The 17,052-nt window shown below is 40.8% G+C and overlaps 1 protein-coding gene across 1 annotated transcript in view; it reads left to right on the top strand.

The window, feature by feature from the left end:
• The window catches only part of TECTA (tectorin alpha), a 122,103-nt gene that overhangs the window by 48,682 nt on the left and 56,369 nt on the right, over window positions 1–17,052 (top strand). The window contains exons 12-16 of the mRNA XM_069946674.1: window positions 1,567–1,854; window positions 3,448–3,585; window positions 7,454–7,619; window positions 8,154–8,566; window positions 10,981–11,551. Of these exons, the coding sequence (XP_069802775.1) occupies window positions 1,567–1,854; window positions 3,448–3,585; window positions 7,454–7,619; window positions 8,154–8,566; window positions 10,981–11,551 (1,576 nt within the window). The remainder of the gene's footprint in view (window positions 1–1,566; window positions 1,855–3,447; window positions 3,586–7,453; window positions 7,620–8,153; window positions 8,567–10,980; window positions 11,552–17,052) is intronic.

Below are 17,052 nucleotides of genomic sequence, written 5' to 3' on the forward strand. Positions count from 1 at the left end.
GAAAGAATACACCACTTCCTGCAGGAAATACAGCAGCTGATAAGTACCAGAATACTGGAGATATTTTTAATAGACGTCATTTACAAAACTGTATAACTTTCTGATACCAGTTGATTCCATTTTTTTTTCTCTGGAGTACCCCTTTAAGTCAGTGGGATCCATTAGGTGCCATTAGATGCTTTTTGTTTTTGTGGGCTAATAAATTTGGTACTCCATGATTTTTGTTTTTGTGCTCCTATGACAAAGCAGAAAAACTGAATTTTTGATGTGTCTATTGTGCTGGAACAATCAAAGAAGATAGACTTCTCCTAGTTCCTTAAAAGTCAGCTGTAAATATACTAACACTTAAAATAACGCTAAAACGTCACTTTTATTTATAATTCCTTTAAACCCACCGACACTTCATCAGAGATATTGTTCTCAGAGACAGAAGTAGCTGAAGGGTATAATATCAGTTTGTATGATTATTAGTCCCAGAACTTTAAACAGATACCCAGTGCAAGTGCAAGTCACCACCAAGAGGAACATAAATCCACCTCCTAAACGGAACAGATATTGATCTAATTATACAGGTTATAGAGAAATAAACTGCACTCACATAACCCACTCATCGCATGCAGGTTAATATATAGTCAGTTTGTTAATGTGGATTGTGCGCCATCCCATACAACTTTGCACTTAAAGTTTGGGTTCTGCACGTCTCCTTATAGCAGTTTCTCTTTGGAAAAATCTTCATAGTAAATGTTTAATAGAAACATTTGGGAACTCCTTATGCTTACTTCCAAAGTCCACGTCTGTCACTGTCTAACCAGCAGAAGTGCCGCCCTAAAAATAGCACCCCCACCCTATGGAGGCTTCCCCCTACGTCCTTCCCTTGTAGATAATACCTTTTTTTTTTTTCTACGTGCCCACATGTTATCCCATATCTGCTGGTTTATCAGGAGATTTAGAGGGTAAAAAGTTGTAAAAACTTCTTTTTTAACACCTATATGCTGTCAACTAGTTTAGTTTAGCTGTTTCTGCTGTTCAGTAGCTGTGTGCTGTAGTACTTTGTTTCAAGTTAAAGGGTAAGTCCGGGCAAAATAATTTTAAGATATGTTATTGCCCAGCAAAAGTTAAGAAAATTACTAATAGACACTTATGGGAAATACACCTATAGTGCATTGTCCCTGCACTTACTACAGCATGGCGTGTTCAGTTCTCTGTAAAATCGATGATGTCACGTCACATAAACTGCCGACACCTGCTGCAGTAGTGGGACAGACTGAAGCAGCAGGAGTCAGCCGTTTATGTGACGTGACATCACCAACTTTACAGAGACCTGAACCCGCCATGCTGTAGTAAGTGCAGGCAAAACGCACTATAGGTGCATTTCCCATAATAAGTGTCTATTAGTAATTTTCATAACTTTTGTTGGGAAATAACATATCTTAAAATTATTTTGCCCGGACTTCCCCTTTAACATACCCCTTAGCTTGTCACGTTAGATGTACAATTTTCATTTGTATTTTGTAAGTTTACAATACATGCAGTTTGATGCATGATGTTGCTGTTTTTTTCCCCTAGGTCAACAACAATGGGGTTATCTCCTTCAATGTTCTTGTCAGCCAGTTTACACCTGAAGCTTTTCCACTGGCGGATGGACGAGCTTTCATTGCTCCTTTTTGGGCAGATGTTCATAATGGAATACGAGGAGAAATCTACTACCGGGAAACCACTGATCCTGTTATCCTGAAGAAAGCATCCAAGGAAATTAGGAAGCATTTCAGAAATCTTCCCTTTTTCTCAGCCACCTGGGTTTTTCTGGTCACGTGGGATGAAGTCACCTTTTATGGAGGAAGCAGCACCACTCCTGTAATACAATAAACAAGAATATTGCTCAGTATAATAAGTCATTTAAGATATCTTTCAACAAATGGTAGTTTGTTTGTTGAGTGGATTATGCACAATCTCACGTCTCCTGTAATGAGTCAAAGAAGAGATGTGGCTGAGTATGTGTGCCTCACTCTAGCACACCCCACCACTCCTTCCTCCGCTGCTCAATCATACTTTCAGTCAGTATCTGCCAATAAAGGACTGATCTGTAATCAGATATAGCTGAAACTCCTGCCCTGTTTTGGAGCTGTGGTCTAGAGGTAAATCACCTGTCCAGGGACCAGCACCAGTTTGTTTTCTTTGGTTCAAATCCCCTGATGTAAATGATGTAAATGAAATTAATTATTTCTTTTTCCTCTATTCTCATCATTGTATAATTTTAGGGCTATGTTCCTGCACAGTATTTTTGCTCAGTATTTTGCAAGTTAAACTAGAAATGGGTTGAAAACACAGAAAGGCTGTGTTCACACACTGTTGAAATCAAGTCAATCAGGTCCAAATAAGTTTTTACATTAGTCTGTTGTTGTTGTTTTTTTTAAACAATGATGAGAAAAATAGAAATATATATCATTGTATTAAAAAAACCCTAAACTAATTAGGTCCTCTTTGCACAAATTCTTTGGTGCAATAATGAGAAAAAAAGAATAGGCTAGGTGATTCAACTATATCTGATTGGAGATCAGTCCTCTATTGGCAGATACTGACTGACCGTGTGAGCGAGCAGAAGGCCAGGCAGCATTGATTAGTCATGATTAAAAGGAAGGAGGAATGAGTGGTGAGACGTGCTAGAGTGTGGCAAAATGCTGAGGCACAACTCCTCATTGACTCTTCATTACGGTAGGAGATTATGCATAATCCACTCCACGAACAATTTACCAGAAGGTACCATGCTCACTAGGGTACTGCCAACTACAGCACACTGTCAGCACCTCAGGTAGGGCCCAGGTGCTGACAGATTCCCTTTAAAGCCTAGGCCCATGTCCAACACAAATCAACTCAAAGGCAATGTGTTTCCCCACATTATCTATTGATAGGACATCTCTAGTATGTCATTACATTCTAATGGGGCCCCTCTGCCAATGCACTGCTAGGGGCTGAAAGCAACTATGCAGGGGAGGAAAATAGCTGTAAAGGTGCACCAGTGTTATGCCCCCTAAATAGTCACAATAGGTGGGAGTCCCAGATAGTAAAAATAGTGGCATATGCTAGTCCAGTGGTCCCCTTTAAATTCTGTAAATTTAGTCTATGCTTTATACGTTATATATACTATGGATTTACTGCTAAATACACATTTCATAGGTTTCTCCTGTAGAATTTGGAGAACAGCATCTGATCTTCTTCTTCTATCCCTTATTCTGAGTAGATCACTATCTATAAATACTCTCTTATATTTCTGTAAAGGCCAAAGTACATAAGCTAAAGGTCTTAGAATTAAAGTAAGCCTCTGTTCATCGTTCAGTAATAAGATGATCTCATTGTTCCACCTTCTTTATGTTTCTATGTTACCTGTCAATCTGGAAGACACAACAAGGAAAGGAAAAACTTTTCACGATTCTTCAATTACATTGACAGGTGAATACATTTCAAGCTCTGCTGATTTCGGATGGCACCTCAAGCTTTGCAATGTTCAATTATGAGGAGATAACATGGACCACAGGAACAGCAAGTGGAGGAGACCCTCTTACAGGCTTAGGAGGTGTTATGGCCCAGGTAAGACTTTGTTTTTTTTAATTTTTATCACACTTCAACAATCATTGCCATAAATTACTGTTTTTATTATATGGAATATAACAACTAATGGCATACCAGATATACATGTGTTATTTCAATTACATGATGTATATTAAATATTTATGCGTAATATTTGATCAATGACAGATGCCGCTGTTGCTTCAAACAACTTCTCTCCATATGTCTATGTGATTCCTAACCTTTTTTCTAAGACACTTAATTTACTGAAAATGACAACTTATTCCATCAAAACAACTTAAGTCTTGAACATAAGGGGAAAGATTTATCAAACATGGCATAAAGTGAAACTGGCTCAGTCGCTCCTAGCAACCAATCAGAGAATTCCTTTCATTCCTCACAGACTCTTTGGAAAATGAAAGGTGGAATCTGATTGGTTGCTAGGGGCAACTGTGCCAGTTTCACTTTACACCAGGTTTGATAAATCTCCCCCTAGGTATCTCCCCTGCAATCTGCTGTCCACACCTATTGCTAGGGGAAAACTGTCTCTAGAAAAAATACCACAAAAAGCAGGGACAGGGCTTAGGATTTGACCTTTGCTGGGGAAAGAAGAGAAAGATAGATTCATGTAAATGTGTCCAGGTGGTCTGCTCTGTACATACAAGGTAAATCAAGGCTTCCCGCTCAACCACTGCCTAATGGGACTGTTTCCTTGCCTTGCTGCTGCTGCTTTTTGATCATATCATCTTACAAAACCAGTGCATCAGTAACCTCTTCATCCTCACATGCCATCTACATTAGTGTACAGTGTAAATCACCCCCAACACAGTGCCAGCTTGTTCAGTGCTTATTGTAACCCTTTCTTCGCTATAACCCTTTTGTTTCTTTAAAGGAGAAATCCGATGAAATAAAAGAAAAAAGCAGGAATGTGGGGGGGGGGGGGGGGGGGGGGGGGGGGGGGGCGGGCACATAATAAACAGTGTAAACTTACCTATCCTAGTGGTCCATAGCGCTCCCCGGATCCCGCTAACAGACTCTGATTTCAGCACTGATGGTGGATGGTAGCTGCGGACTAGCCTTCCCTATATGGATTGGGATTAGTTCCTGGGATTTAATGTGTTGTAAAAATCACATATTTATCATCATATTTCTATATAACTATACTGAAACTGTGTCTTGGTTTCTTTGTTTTTTGTTTTGGCGGAAGCTTCACAATAATTAAAAATCCCCAAGCTGTTACTCTGCTTGAACAATATTGTTAGGAGTCACCATATCACTTTTAAACCCCTTAAAGAGAACCAATCACCTAAAATTAACTGTCCCTATAATAAAAGATTATCTCTCCCTAAATCTATTCCTGAAGATACAGACTGCCTGTGCAGTCTGTATCTTATGCTTTTACCTAATCCTGTAAAGCGGAGCAGTAAGGACGGGGGCGGCCATCTTGATGACGTCACAGTGGTGCGTTCCAGCACTGGAACGCAAGGGACGTAATCAAGATGGCGCCCGGCTTTACTGCACCGCTACAGAGGACTGGGTAAAGTATAAGATACAGACTGCAAAGGCAGTCTGTATCTTCATGTAGTTTATTTCTGAAGATACAGACTGCCTGTGCAGTCTGTATCTTATACTTTACCCAGTCCTCTGTAGCGGTGCAGCTAAGCCGGACGCCATCTTGATTACGTCCCTTGCGTTCCAGCGCTGGAACGCACCAGTGACGTCATCAAGATGGCCGCCACCGCCCTTACTGCTCCGCTATACAGGATTAGGTAAACGCATAAGATGCAGACTGCACAGGCAGTCTGTATCTTCAGGGACATACTAATAGGCCCAGTTAGAATAGACATACACAGTGATCTCGCGCTGTATAGCGCGGGATCACTGTGTATTTACAGAGCGGCGGCAAAGGCTCATGGGAGCCCTTCCCGCCGCTCGGCATGCCGGGAGCTTCCTGTCTCGCGCCGGCTCTTTTGAAAAGAGCCGGCGCGAGACAGGAAAAGAGAATGTGTATATTGTAAAATCACGGGCATAAAAGTACATAATTCCAATTACAAATATTAATAAAATATTAATTTACAGCTAATTAGCAAAAAAAAAAAATTAAAATTTCGGCCATGATTGGTTCTCTTTAAGGACCAGGCCAATTTTAGTTTTTGTTGTGTTTAAAAGCCCATAGAAATTGCATTCTTTCACCTACAGACCGATATGGTTTCTTATTGTCTTATTTTTTGTGGCACCAATTGTACTTTGCAATGACACATTTAATTTTTCTATAAAATGATAGGTAACATATTACTTTATATTACTTTAAATGTGTTTAATAGAGATGAGCGAGTAGTGAAATATTCGACTTTCGAGAATTCGAATCGAATAGGCACCGGTATTCGACTATTTGAACGAATATTCGATCCTATTATAGTCTATGGGAAAAAAATTTGCTGCACTTGGAAATCAAAATTCGACCACTTGGAGGTCACCAAGTCCCTCATGAAACCTCCCTTAACGATGCCAACACCTCCGGAATAACCCTGGGACATTAGGGGGAGCATGCCTGGGTGCACCTAACACCCCAAAATCGCAGTATAATGCTACTCTCTGCAGTTGTGAAGGAAAAATATTTGCGAACACTTTACGAACATTTATGGCAATGTTCACATATTTCGTTCGTATTTCTTGTGCAGTGTTACATACATGATTCCAATGTGCGTCCGCAGAGCGTCATGTTAAGATTCAAAGTCATGTGGTTCAGCTATCCAATGTGGGTAGACGCCGTTTTCGCGCTGCGTGCGTACTCCCAGGGTCCCTCACGGCCTCCCTGCATGGTCATTGGATTAAAACAAGCGCCAACTGCGATGGGAGGGCTTTCGAATGTTTCCCGCATATTCGCCTCACTACTCGATTGAATTTGAATCTTTCAAATAACGCAATATTCGATCGAATACCTACTCGATTGAATTGTATTCGCTCATCTCTAGTGTTCAAAATTGCTATATTCTGATCCCTGTAATGCTTTTATTTTTTGGTCTGAGAGGCTTTTTGAGGTGTAGTTTTTCGCACCATGATCTGTACTTTTTATTCAATTTTTTTGGATGTGATGTGGTCAAAATCTGCAACTTTAGCCGGGTTATGCACTTTTACCATTTACCGTGCAAAATCAAGAGCGGGGGGTAATTAAAACCTTATATATGGGAAAAGATTTTCTTATTTATGAAAAAACTTTACACTAATTTCTCAATCCCCCAGGGGACTTATATGAGCAATGCACTGATTGCTCATAGAGATCATTGCAGTACATATGTACTGCATTGATTTATGTTATCTGGGCTTGATTTCTAGGGAAGGCAGCCTTTAGCAATTGCTGAGCCGGGGCCAGCGTCAGAGCATCAAGTATAAGAGGAAAGCCGATCTCCCCACTGAAACACCACCAAGGGCTATTTAACTCGGCTGTTGTGAGCCTTTTCTGTACCCCCTTATGGACACCATGACGTAACGTCAAGGGTCCCTAACAAGTTAAAAATGGAAACTTAAGAAATTTAGTGTTGTAAATGTACAGTATTAATATATATATATATATATATATATATATATAAATATATATATATATATATATATATATATATATATATATATATATATCCCTGATTAGAAAAACATGGCTGATTTCTTCCAGCACTATGCATGTCCCCAGGTTGTGTTTGGTAGGGCACCCCTGATTTGTTGATGTGAATGTGTCTAAGCTGCAATACCACACACAAACAGTTGTGGCATATTTTTGTTTGGACTTAATCAGCTATATGATACAATGGGACACTAAACTGTTTATATATCAGGATTGTCAGATTGTTTAAAAAAATCAAAAAAAAAATCATGTTTTCCTGTTTCTTCTCAGGCTGGATTTAATGGTGGAAATAGCACTAATTTTTTTAGCATACCTGGGTCCCGCTCACCTGAGATTGTCAATATTGAAGAAAGTACCAATGTAAACCTCCCAGGACGCTGGTTATTCAAAATAGATGGGAAGGAGATTGATCCAGCTAATGGCTGTAGCCTAAAAGGTATGATGTTGTCTATATAGAATGCTAAATGTAAAGCAATAGCCTAAAGAGGACCTGTGCTTGATATAAGGTATGAATACTGGGATCAAGGGTATGAATATGAGACTTAAGGGGCATGAATCAAGCTCAGGCATGTGAATCTGAGGCTGAGGGGACATGACTTAGGGGTGTGACTGTGAGGCTGTGGGGACATGACTCAGAGGTGTGACTATGAGGCTGAGGGGACATAAAAATATGGTGAATATGAGGATGAGAAGGTGTGAATGAGGCTTAGAGAAGTTTGAATATGAGGTTCTAAATCAGGCTCAGGGGGTGGTAATATAAGGCTGAGGAGGCAGGCTCCCCCCGGGCCTAGTATTCATATGCCTTTTTGGAAATAAGGCTCCCACCCACCTTAGGGAAAATTGCAGATAGACATTCAAATAGTAAAATCCCAATATGGCCCATCTTATAGGCCATTTATAGCAATTGTACCATTACATAGATCTTCAGAATATGCAATATAAAATTTCCTTAAAATTTTCCTTTTCTTAGGTCAGTTTATGCGCAAAGGACAGCTGTTTTGGGAAAATGGTAACTGTACCACCAGATGCCGCTGCCTTGATTTCAATAATGAAATATTATGCCAGGAATCAATATGTGGCCCATACGAAGTCTGTGAACCAAAGGAGAAATACTTCCAGTGTCTACCAGTTGAAAGCAGCACTTGTGTAGTCTTTGGAGACCCCCATTATCACACTTTTGATGGGCTTCTCTTCCACTTCCAAGGATCCTGTTCTTACCTTCTAGCACGTAACTGCAACCAGGGGAATCATCTTCCATATTTTAGCATAGAAGCAAAGAATGAAAACCGAGGAGGCTCCTCAGTATCATGGTTAAAGGACATTTCTGTGGAGGTCTACTCACATTACATTGTTATACCCAAGGGAAGTTTTGGGAAAGTGAAGGTAAGAGCTTAAAATTTACTTCTCAGTGTAATAAAGCTAGTTGAGACAGACAATGGCACTATGGTATGTTAGGGCCCTATTACACGGGACGATTATCGTGCAAAAAATCGGTATATTGTTTGAATTTAAACAATATTCGTTCTATGTAATTGCAGGCAACGAAAAATCGTTCGTATTTCGTTGATTGTTGATTTAGATCTGAACCTAAAATTATCGTTAATCATTCACTAATCGTTTGCTGTAATTCTACATTCGTTCGCTCAAGTTTCAAATTTTTTCACTTATCATTTAGTGTAATTGCACATTGTTCATTGTTTTTCTGAGATCAGAAGGAATAAATGATCATAGTAGCGATCGCAATAAAGATCGTAGTAACTATTATAACTAACGACTATTGTTCTGTGTAATATGGTGAACGATTTCAGGTTAATGATAAACAATCTCGTTTGCGATCGTTTATCGTTAGTCATTAATCGTTAAAAATCGCTCTGTGTAATAGGACCCTTAACGTCACATGGGGAGATTTTTTAATACTGCCACACTGTATTTGCATCGGTATCTTTCCACGATGCAGCATGTATCAGAATCATCAACATAATTTCATATTCGTAAACTTGATAAATTCAATTTTTTTTTTTTTTTAAAACCCCAGACAATTCCTTTAAATAATTACAAAAGTTTATTTCCTACCATTTGTCACTAACTACATTGGATTAAGTTAGAGGGTCCGGAGGTTGACATTCCTACCAATACCATGCATCAGTCAATAGTATGAGACTGCCCTTCCCAAGACTTGCTACTCTAATATGCTCATTAAGTCTGATAAAGGTTTTTTGATACACATCCTTGTCGACTTACTTCAACAACCAGAATCATTTGGCTCTATTTAGAGCCTGTTAGCATCTATGGCAACTGTCCAGCTTTTTCTTCCAAAGTGATTTTGTTACATCCTGTAACTTAAGGGTTCATTAGGGGTAACAAGAACAGAAGAGAAACAGAAAAGTGGGTTGAATTCTAACCAAATGATTATACTAAAATAGACAAAGAGGGCTTTTTAAAAAATGCTTAAAGCTCAGGGACATTTAACACCCTAAGTCAATTATCTAAAAAGATACGATAGAGGACGGTAAAGAATTTAGAGACGGCCGTGGCTATAATACAGTCTATTCTCCATGAAAAATCTTGCCAAAATCTCGAAAGACAAATTAAGCTGCAATAACGATTTGATACAATATGCGGCAACTCAGTGGTAGAACTATCAGCTTCTTGCATCAATAGTCACATTCCTCATTTTTGTTCCTCAATAATGGTGGGATTTAGATTTCACCCAGTTACGGCTGGCAGAAAAAGATACAGATTATACTGTCCCCATGATGCTTTTCACTATGTCTAGATAGGACGCTGAAGCAATGAAATGATAACTTCATACAGTATTTAAATTACTACAGAAATATTATATATGGTGGTTCCTACCTGGAACTTATGATACAAAAACCTAGCAATAAAATTCCACATTTTTTAAGCTATATTTTAGGGAAAAAATATTAGGGCAAAAAATATTTATTTCATTTTCTCATATATGGACATACTAATGCATTTTGTCCAATATATACTACCTAAACACTTAGCATTATTCTCCTGGTTGCTTCCTTAGAACGGGTGTTTAAATAATGAACATGCCAATTATCTCTGGACGCTGTTTACCGAACAGTGTCCGTAAACAATTGCCAGTGGCCGTACTTTACATTGGAGTGAATGGTTAGTTCACTCGATTTGATTATTCCTTTACAATTGAGTTGCGGGCACCGCGGCCAACAGTATAACACCGTCAGTTGCTATGAGATGCCGTATGAACTTAGCCATAGGCTTCTAATAATCTACATGCCCCATAGAGATCTACCCACCCCGACGTTATCATTGGCAAGCTACATCTATTACAAAGAGTGCTATGCTACCAGTGTAGCACACTTTGCAAGGAATAGGAACACAACTTGTATACTGTTACCATAGGGTGGCATGAATAAAGGAGCGGGTGCATTAGTAGTTCCGTGTTCCTCTCACTAAACAGTAAGCCAGGGATGCTTAATGCATCCTTGGTTTACTGTTAGTTGTTTGCCTGGACAGGGACACAATTAGTCAAGTGCTATAATAATGAGCTTGTTTCACCCTATTCTATGGGGCTCCTTCTCTTCTTTGTACGCAACTGATCTCCGGTAATACAATAGAGCTGTCATTCACTTTCCCACCATCTGATGACAATGATATGACTCGACTCTGCTCATTCTCTCCAAAGCTGTCAAATGAGCTGTAGAAACCAGGAAGTAGCAATTTGATGTCTCTTGTCATGCTTTCCAGTCAAGCTTCTACGATGTGTCGATTTTATGTAATGTAATGCTGTCTTTTTCTTATTGCAGGTAAATGATTTGATATTTTCTCTTCCAGTAATTCTGGAACATGGAGCCATAAAAATATATCAGAGTGGTTTTTCGACAGCTGTGGAGACTGATTTTGGTTTGCTAGTGATTTACGATGGGGAACATTATGCCTCTATATCAGTCCCTGGAACTTATATTAATTCTACCTGTGGAATGTGCGGCAACTACAACAAGAACCCAGAGGACGATACTCTCCGCTCAGATGGAAGACCGGCTGTTTCTGTAATAGATTTGGGAGAAAGTTGGCGAGTGTATCACCCAGACTGGAAATGCTCTTCTGGGTGTGTAGACAACTGTAGTATATGTGATACAGCAATGGAGTCGGTTTACTTTACCTCCGAATATTGTGGATTTATAAACCTTACAGGAAGTCCTCTATGGGAATGCGGCACTGTATTGGACCCCACTGCCTTTGTCCATAGCTGTGTTTATGACCTTTGTGGCTCTAGGGAAAACGGCAGTAGCCTTTGCCAGGCTATTCAAGCTTACGCTCTTGTATGTCAAGCACTGGGGATTACAGTGGGTGACTGGAGGACGCCAACTGGGTGTGGTAAGAACAATCTCAATCATTTCTACCATAGCAATCTTCTGTATTCATCTTTAAAACTTCTCTCAATGTAAACCTTGTAAATCATAAAACAAACTTCATATAGCTCAAATTGGGGACGGGAGAAATGGTATGACAGTACAACCAATAATCAAAAATTAAAAAATATACAGAGCAGTAATATGGTAGCGAAATTAGATGGCTGCATAGAGGTGTGCTATAACGGCCAGAATATGAGAGGTTTATCCTCGGCTGCCTAAAATTAGAAGGTAAAGATGTAACCTAAAGATGTTTTTGTTTTGTTTTTTCAAAGGGGAACTCTGGGTAGAGGTAAAAAAAAAGACATTTCTGCAGAAGCATATAACAATACTTACCTATAACTACCAAAAATCCATTTGTTTGGGGGGTTTTGTTCTGTTTTGTGTTTCTGTATTTCCTGGTTGAGCAGATGTACTCAGTACTACAGGTTCCAGAATGCAATGCTTTCCCTCAGCTGTTCCATCATAGCGCCCAACCCTGCCCATTCCCCGCCCAAAGCTGTTGCAGAACATCTAGGCTGTGTTCACACATTGCAGATTCATTGTTACTGAATTATTTGCAGTACTTTATAATTTCATTATAGTCCCACCCGCACAGCACACTGTATTCTCTACCTGTAATGCTGATATTGGAATAAAGCAAAGAACTTTTTAAATTAAATTATTTTTTTTTTCTTTTCCTCTCAACGCACATATTTTGATCAAGCATCTTTTATCTTTGAAGTTGATTCCCACAAAAAGGACTTTATCCGATACTATCTTAGGGTGGGTTCATACTGAGGAATTCTAGTATGAGCCCACCCTAACATGGGATATACTGTTTATGCCTTGTTTTTTGTGCAGGTGGGATTGGCAGTGTTGGCTCTTATCCTCTCTGCTGTTTAGCATTATCTAATTGTGTTACTGCATCATTTTTGTGCAGATGCTGCAGTACTGCAATGACACTCCAACATGTGTGAACACAGCCCTAATTTCTCTGTATCAGCGAAGCTGAAACACCTGCTTCTGGCTGGTCCGAGATGGTGAATCATGCCCTCCCCCCTCTCTGCATCATCAGCCTGTGCTCAGCAAACACACACAATGTGAGACAGAGGCATGGAAGATTTGTCTCCTAAGGTGGGAGAGCAGTGGGAGCTGGAGACAATGTGGATCTGCACAGAGGCCATATTTTTTCACTTCCTGGATTTCTATCAGCTACCAGTGTGGCAGAACCATACAGATACAGTAATGCTTTGTATAGACACATCTATATAACTTTTAATGTACTTTTAATAGAAAACAAGTTTCTCTTATCCGGAGTTCCCCTTTAATATTTTGATTTTGCTAATTTTTAAATTTGTAAATTTCCCTTCTTTCATGAGCTGGTTGGCCGGGTAATAGTCTATGGTACATTCTTTCTATCCCTTCAAGCTTGGGCTGAAATCAAGACTCCGGATTTAACTAGGACTCAGTGGAATTGCAGGAATTAAAAAGGTTAAGTTAAACAGCCACTACACAGCTTTCTATTACATCTGTCACCCACAATGGATACATTCATTGGTTTCCAGACAGTTTTAAATACCAGTATCTTTCTCTGCAACATTTCCATATACGTAGATAGAAGATTAAAGTTATTTGCTTGGTTGGAACAAAGTGGTCCTTAGATACCTTTCTATCATTCAAGATACAGACCTAATTTGGATCTGCAACCTACATATCCTAAGCGTAGTGCACAAACATCAATACACAAGCTGACATCACTCTGCTGACTAAGTAAACCACTGGCCAGATAAGTCCAAATGAGTTTTGAATTTTATGTATCAAAAGTCAGCAGTCCAAAAAGTCTTGTCAGACCTAAAATTGGGTTTTTGCATGTGTTTGTTTTTTTCTTTTACCCCTAACTCTGCCGCCACTTTTCCTTTTTTTTGCTTTTGCTCGATCTTGATTTATATGCTTATAACTTTGTGAAACTCGAATCTATCCAAGTGATGTAGCTTGTTCTTTGTGAAAAACTATAAAATATTAAAAAAAAACATTTTCTACATTTGAAATTCTCTGTAACAAAGATAGTGACGCAACACAAATTAGATAATAATTCAAATTTATAATACGTCTACTCTTTTGTCAGCATTAGTTGGTAAAGGTACTTTTACTTTTTAGGATGTTATAGGGCTTACAAATTAAGAAGCAATTTTTGAAAATTTCATAAACAGTAACTGTAGCGTCAATCACATACAGTAACAGGAGCGACGATTAGGTACAGTAACAGGAGTGAAGATCAGGTACAAAACCAGGGACAGGAATGACTATCAGGTACAGTAACAGGGGTGACAATAGGTACAGTAATGGGGGTAGGTACAACAACAAAAAAGCAGATTATTAAGAACAGCAGCAGTAGACAGGGAAGACTATTAGGTACAGTACCAGAGAACAGGGATGACGATTAGATAAAGCAGTAGAGGATAGGGGCAACAATCAGGGTAGAAAGGGGTTCATTTGTGTTTGCATTTGTTTTATATGTTACTTTGCTGTGGGGCTGTTCTCTCCTGGCTTTGAACTTCTCCCACACACACAACAGAGAAGATCAGAGATGGGAGGGCTGTCAGATGCCAGTCCTTCCTGTCATTCTCACTGCAATTGGAACATCTGTAAGGACAGACCAACCAGCAATCCCCAGTCATAGCAAGTGATGATAGGCCCCTGGCTGGATGCCGCAACCAGTCATTTCTCACTGTGACGTCAGTTAAAGTTAAACTGTGATCACGCAATGTTGTGTAGCGACTGATTAACTAATTCACGTGCATGTATGTTAGGGTTGTGCTAATGTGCAGCAACTCCAGACGTACATGCACCTGAATATGCATTAAGGGGTTAGACTAACACTAGTAACTTATCTATTTGTGAAGATAATATTATAGTGTCTGAATTAAAATGCAGAACTGCTCGCTATTGGTATCTATTTTCCCACATAGGAATGTTTACTTCCTAAAAGGATTGCCCTTAACACTGAAAGTGGAGTATAACCTATACAACCTCTGAGCTGTGGAGCTCCTGGGAGGCATTGTCTGGGATTAGAAAAGGATCTGTTTTTTTTTTCCTAACCAAAAACAGTGCTACTCTTGTTCCTGGCTGTATTGCAGTTCTTCCTCATTCAAGGCAATGTTTGCTTGTCTCTCTTATGACATGGAACAAGTTGGGTGTCAAGACTGGTGAAGTGTTTAGTTCCACCATCCAATACAGGTTTTTCTTTTTCCTTTTTTTTTTTGGATTATCTGATCTGGTTAATGTACATTTTTCAGGCTGTGTTCATACTCCGTTAAGAAAAAAAAAACAGAAAAAGTGTCCCCTTTTTCTATTTAAAAAGACATCCACTTTTGCAGAGATTTAATTGACTTCAATGGAATGACAAACAACCATTGCGCACAGTGTATTAAATCAGTGCTTCCCAACCTTTTCCACCTCGGGGCACACCTTGGAAAAAAAATGTCCTCGGGGCACCCCTACTAAATAATGTTCTACAAAATAAGAAAAGGTCATACAGTGACTCACAGGTGACGTCTTCTTTGATCTGAGGAGTCACTTTCCCTTTCCCTCTCATCCGCCATGATGATTTCTTCCAGCTACTTTTCATCTCTTCAGAACCTGCGAGACAAACAATTTAGGCTCCGCACATTCCCCGCAACTTCCTTCCCTTTCTCCCTCCTGTCGGCTCCCAAAGTAACTGCGCTGTTTGGTGTTATGTGCAGTAAAGCGAGTAGGAATGTGGGATGCCCCCTGTATGTAGGATCCCCCGCTGTGCCCTCATTAACTAATAATGCCCCCATGAACTAATAATGCCCCCAGAGGTGCCCCCATGAACTAATAATGCCCCCAGAGGTGCCCCCATGAACTAATAATGCCCCCTGCTGTGCCCCATGAACTAATAATGCCCCCTGAGGTGCCCCCATATACTAATAATGCCCTCAGAGGTGGCCCCCATGAACTAATAATGTCCCCAGAGGTGCCCCCATGAACTAATAATGCCCCCAGAGGTGCCCCCATGAACTAATAATGCCCCCAGAGGTGCCCCCATATACTAATAATGCCCCAGGGGTGGCCTCCATATACTAATAATGCCCCAGGGGTGGCCTCCATAAGCTAATAATGCCCCCAGAGGTGCCCCCATGAGCTAATAATGCCCCCAGAGGTGCCCGCATGAACTAATAATGCCCCCAGAGGTGCCCCCATGAACTAATAATGCCCCCAGAGGTGCCCCCATGAGCTAATAATGCCCCCAGAGGTGCCCCCATGAACTAATAATGCCCCCAGAGGTGCCCCCATGAACTAATAATGCCCCCAGAGGTGCCCCCATGAGCTAAAAATGCCCCCAGAGGTGCCCCCATGAGCTAAAAATGCCCCCAGAGGTGCCCCCATGAACTACTAATGCCCCCAGAGGTGCCCCCATGAACTACTAATGCCCCCAGAGGTGCCCTTATATACTATTAATGCCCCCAGAGGTGCCCCCATATACTAATAATGCCCCCTGCTCTGCCCCTAAAAAAAAAAAAAACATCCTACTCACCTAATCCGCGCTGTGTGGCTGCAGGGAGCAGCTCTCCTCCTCTTCGGGCTCCATCTTGTGAGCCGCCGGGACGGGACTTCCGGCAGGCGTGATGACGTCACATCATCACGCCTGCCGGAAAGGTCATGTCCCGGCCTCCCATAGGCTGCTGGTATGAAGTGCCGGCAGCCTATGGGAGTGAATATAGGAGCAGGACGCTGACACTTCCTGCTCCTATATTCTGCTTACTTTAATGTTCCACCCGCTCATAGTGCGGGTGGAACATGAAAGTGATCCGTGCATCCCGAGAAGCTGCGCGGCCGCAGCTTCTCGGGATGCTTAAAGTGACATAGCACATTTCCCACCGGGATCCCGCGGCACCCCTGGCGGGTTCTCCCGGCACACCAGTATGCCGCGGCACCCCGGTTGGGAAACGCTGTATTAAATAACAGACGTTGTCTGCGTAGATGTCAAAATAATGATCATGTCTTTTGCAAACATCGGACGTTACATTTTAGTTGTTCACACACAGTTTTTCTTTTTCCCCCGTCCTTTCACCGTTTGTACAAATAAATTCAAGAGAGTTTTCAATTAAAGACCCACCCAAAGGCCAATTAATCTACCTGAACTAGAATACGACAAGGAGAAAGAAAAGAGCTGTTGCACCTCACACCTATGGCTGACACTAATGCCTCTCAGCCACATTTGAAGACCAACGCCAGGATGTTGGTATATAATTTGATCAAACCATATTGCCTCATGTACCACGTGCAAGTCCCCTGGTTCACATGAGTCCCTACACTAACTCAACACTGTGTTAGTCAGCGACCGCTAACCCCGCAAAGTGAGGGAAGGGAGGCCGTAGAATGGCCCTGCAATCCCAATGTCACAGGGCCAAACCCCAAGAGCCCCCACCAAACCCAGCAGGCGCCGCTGGCTGAGAAAAG

Source organism: Dendropsophus ebraccatus, chromosome 12 (genome assembly GCF_027789765.1).
Source record: "Dendropsophus ebraccatus isolate aDenEbr1 chromosome 12, aDenEbr1.pat, whole genome shotgun sequence".
NCBI lineage: Eukaryota > Metazoa > Chordata > Amphibia > Anura > Hylidae > Dendropsophus > Dendropsophus ebraccatus.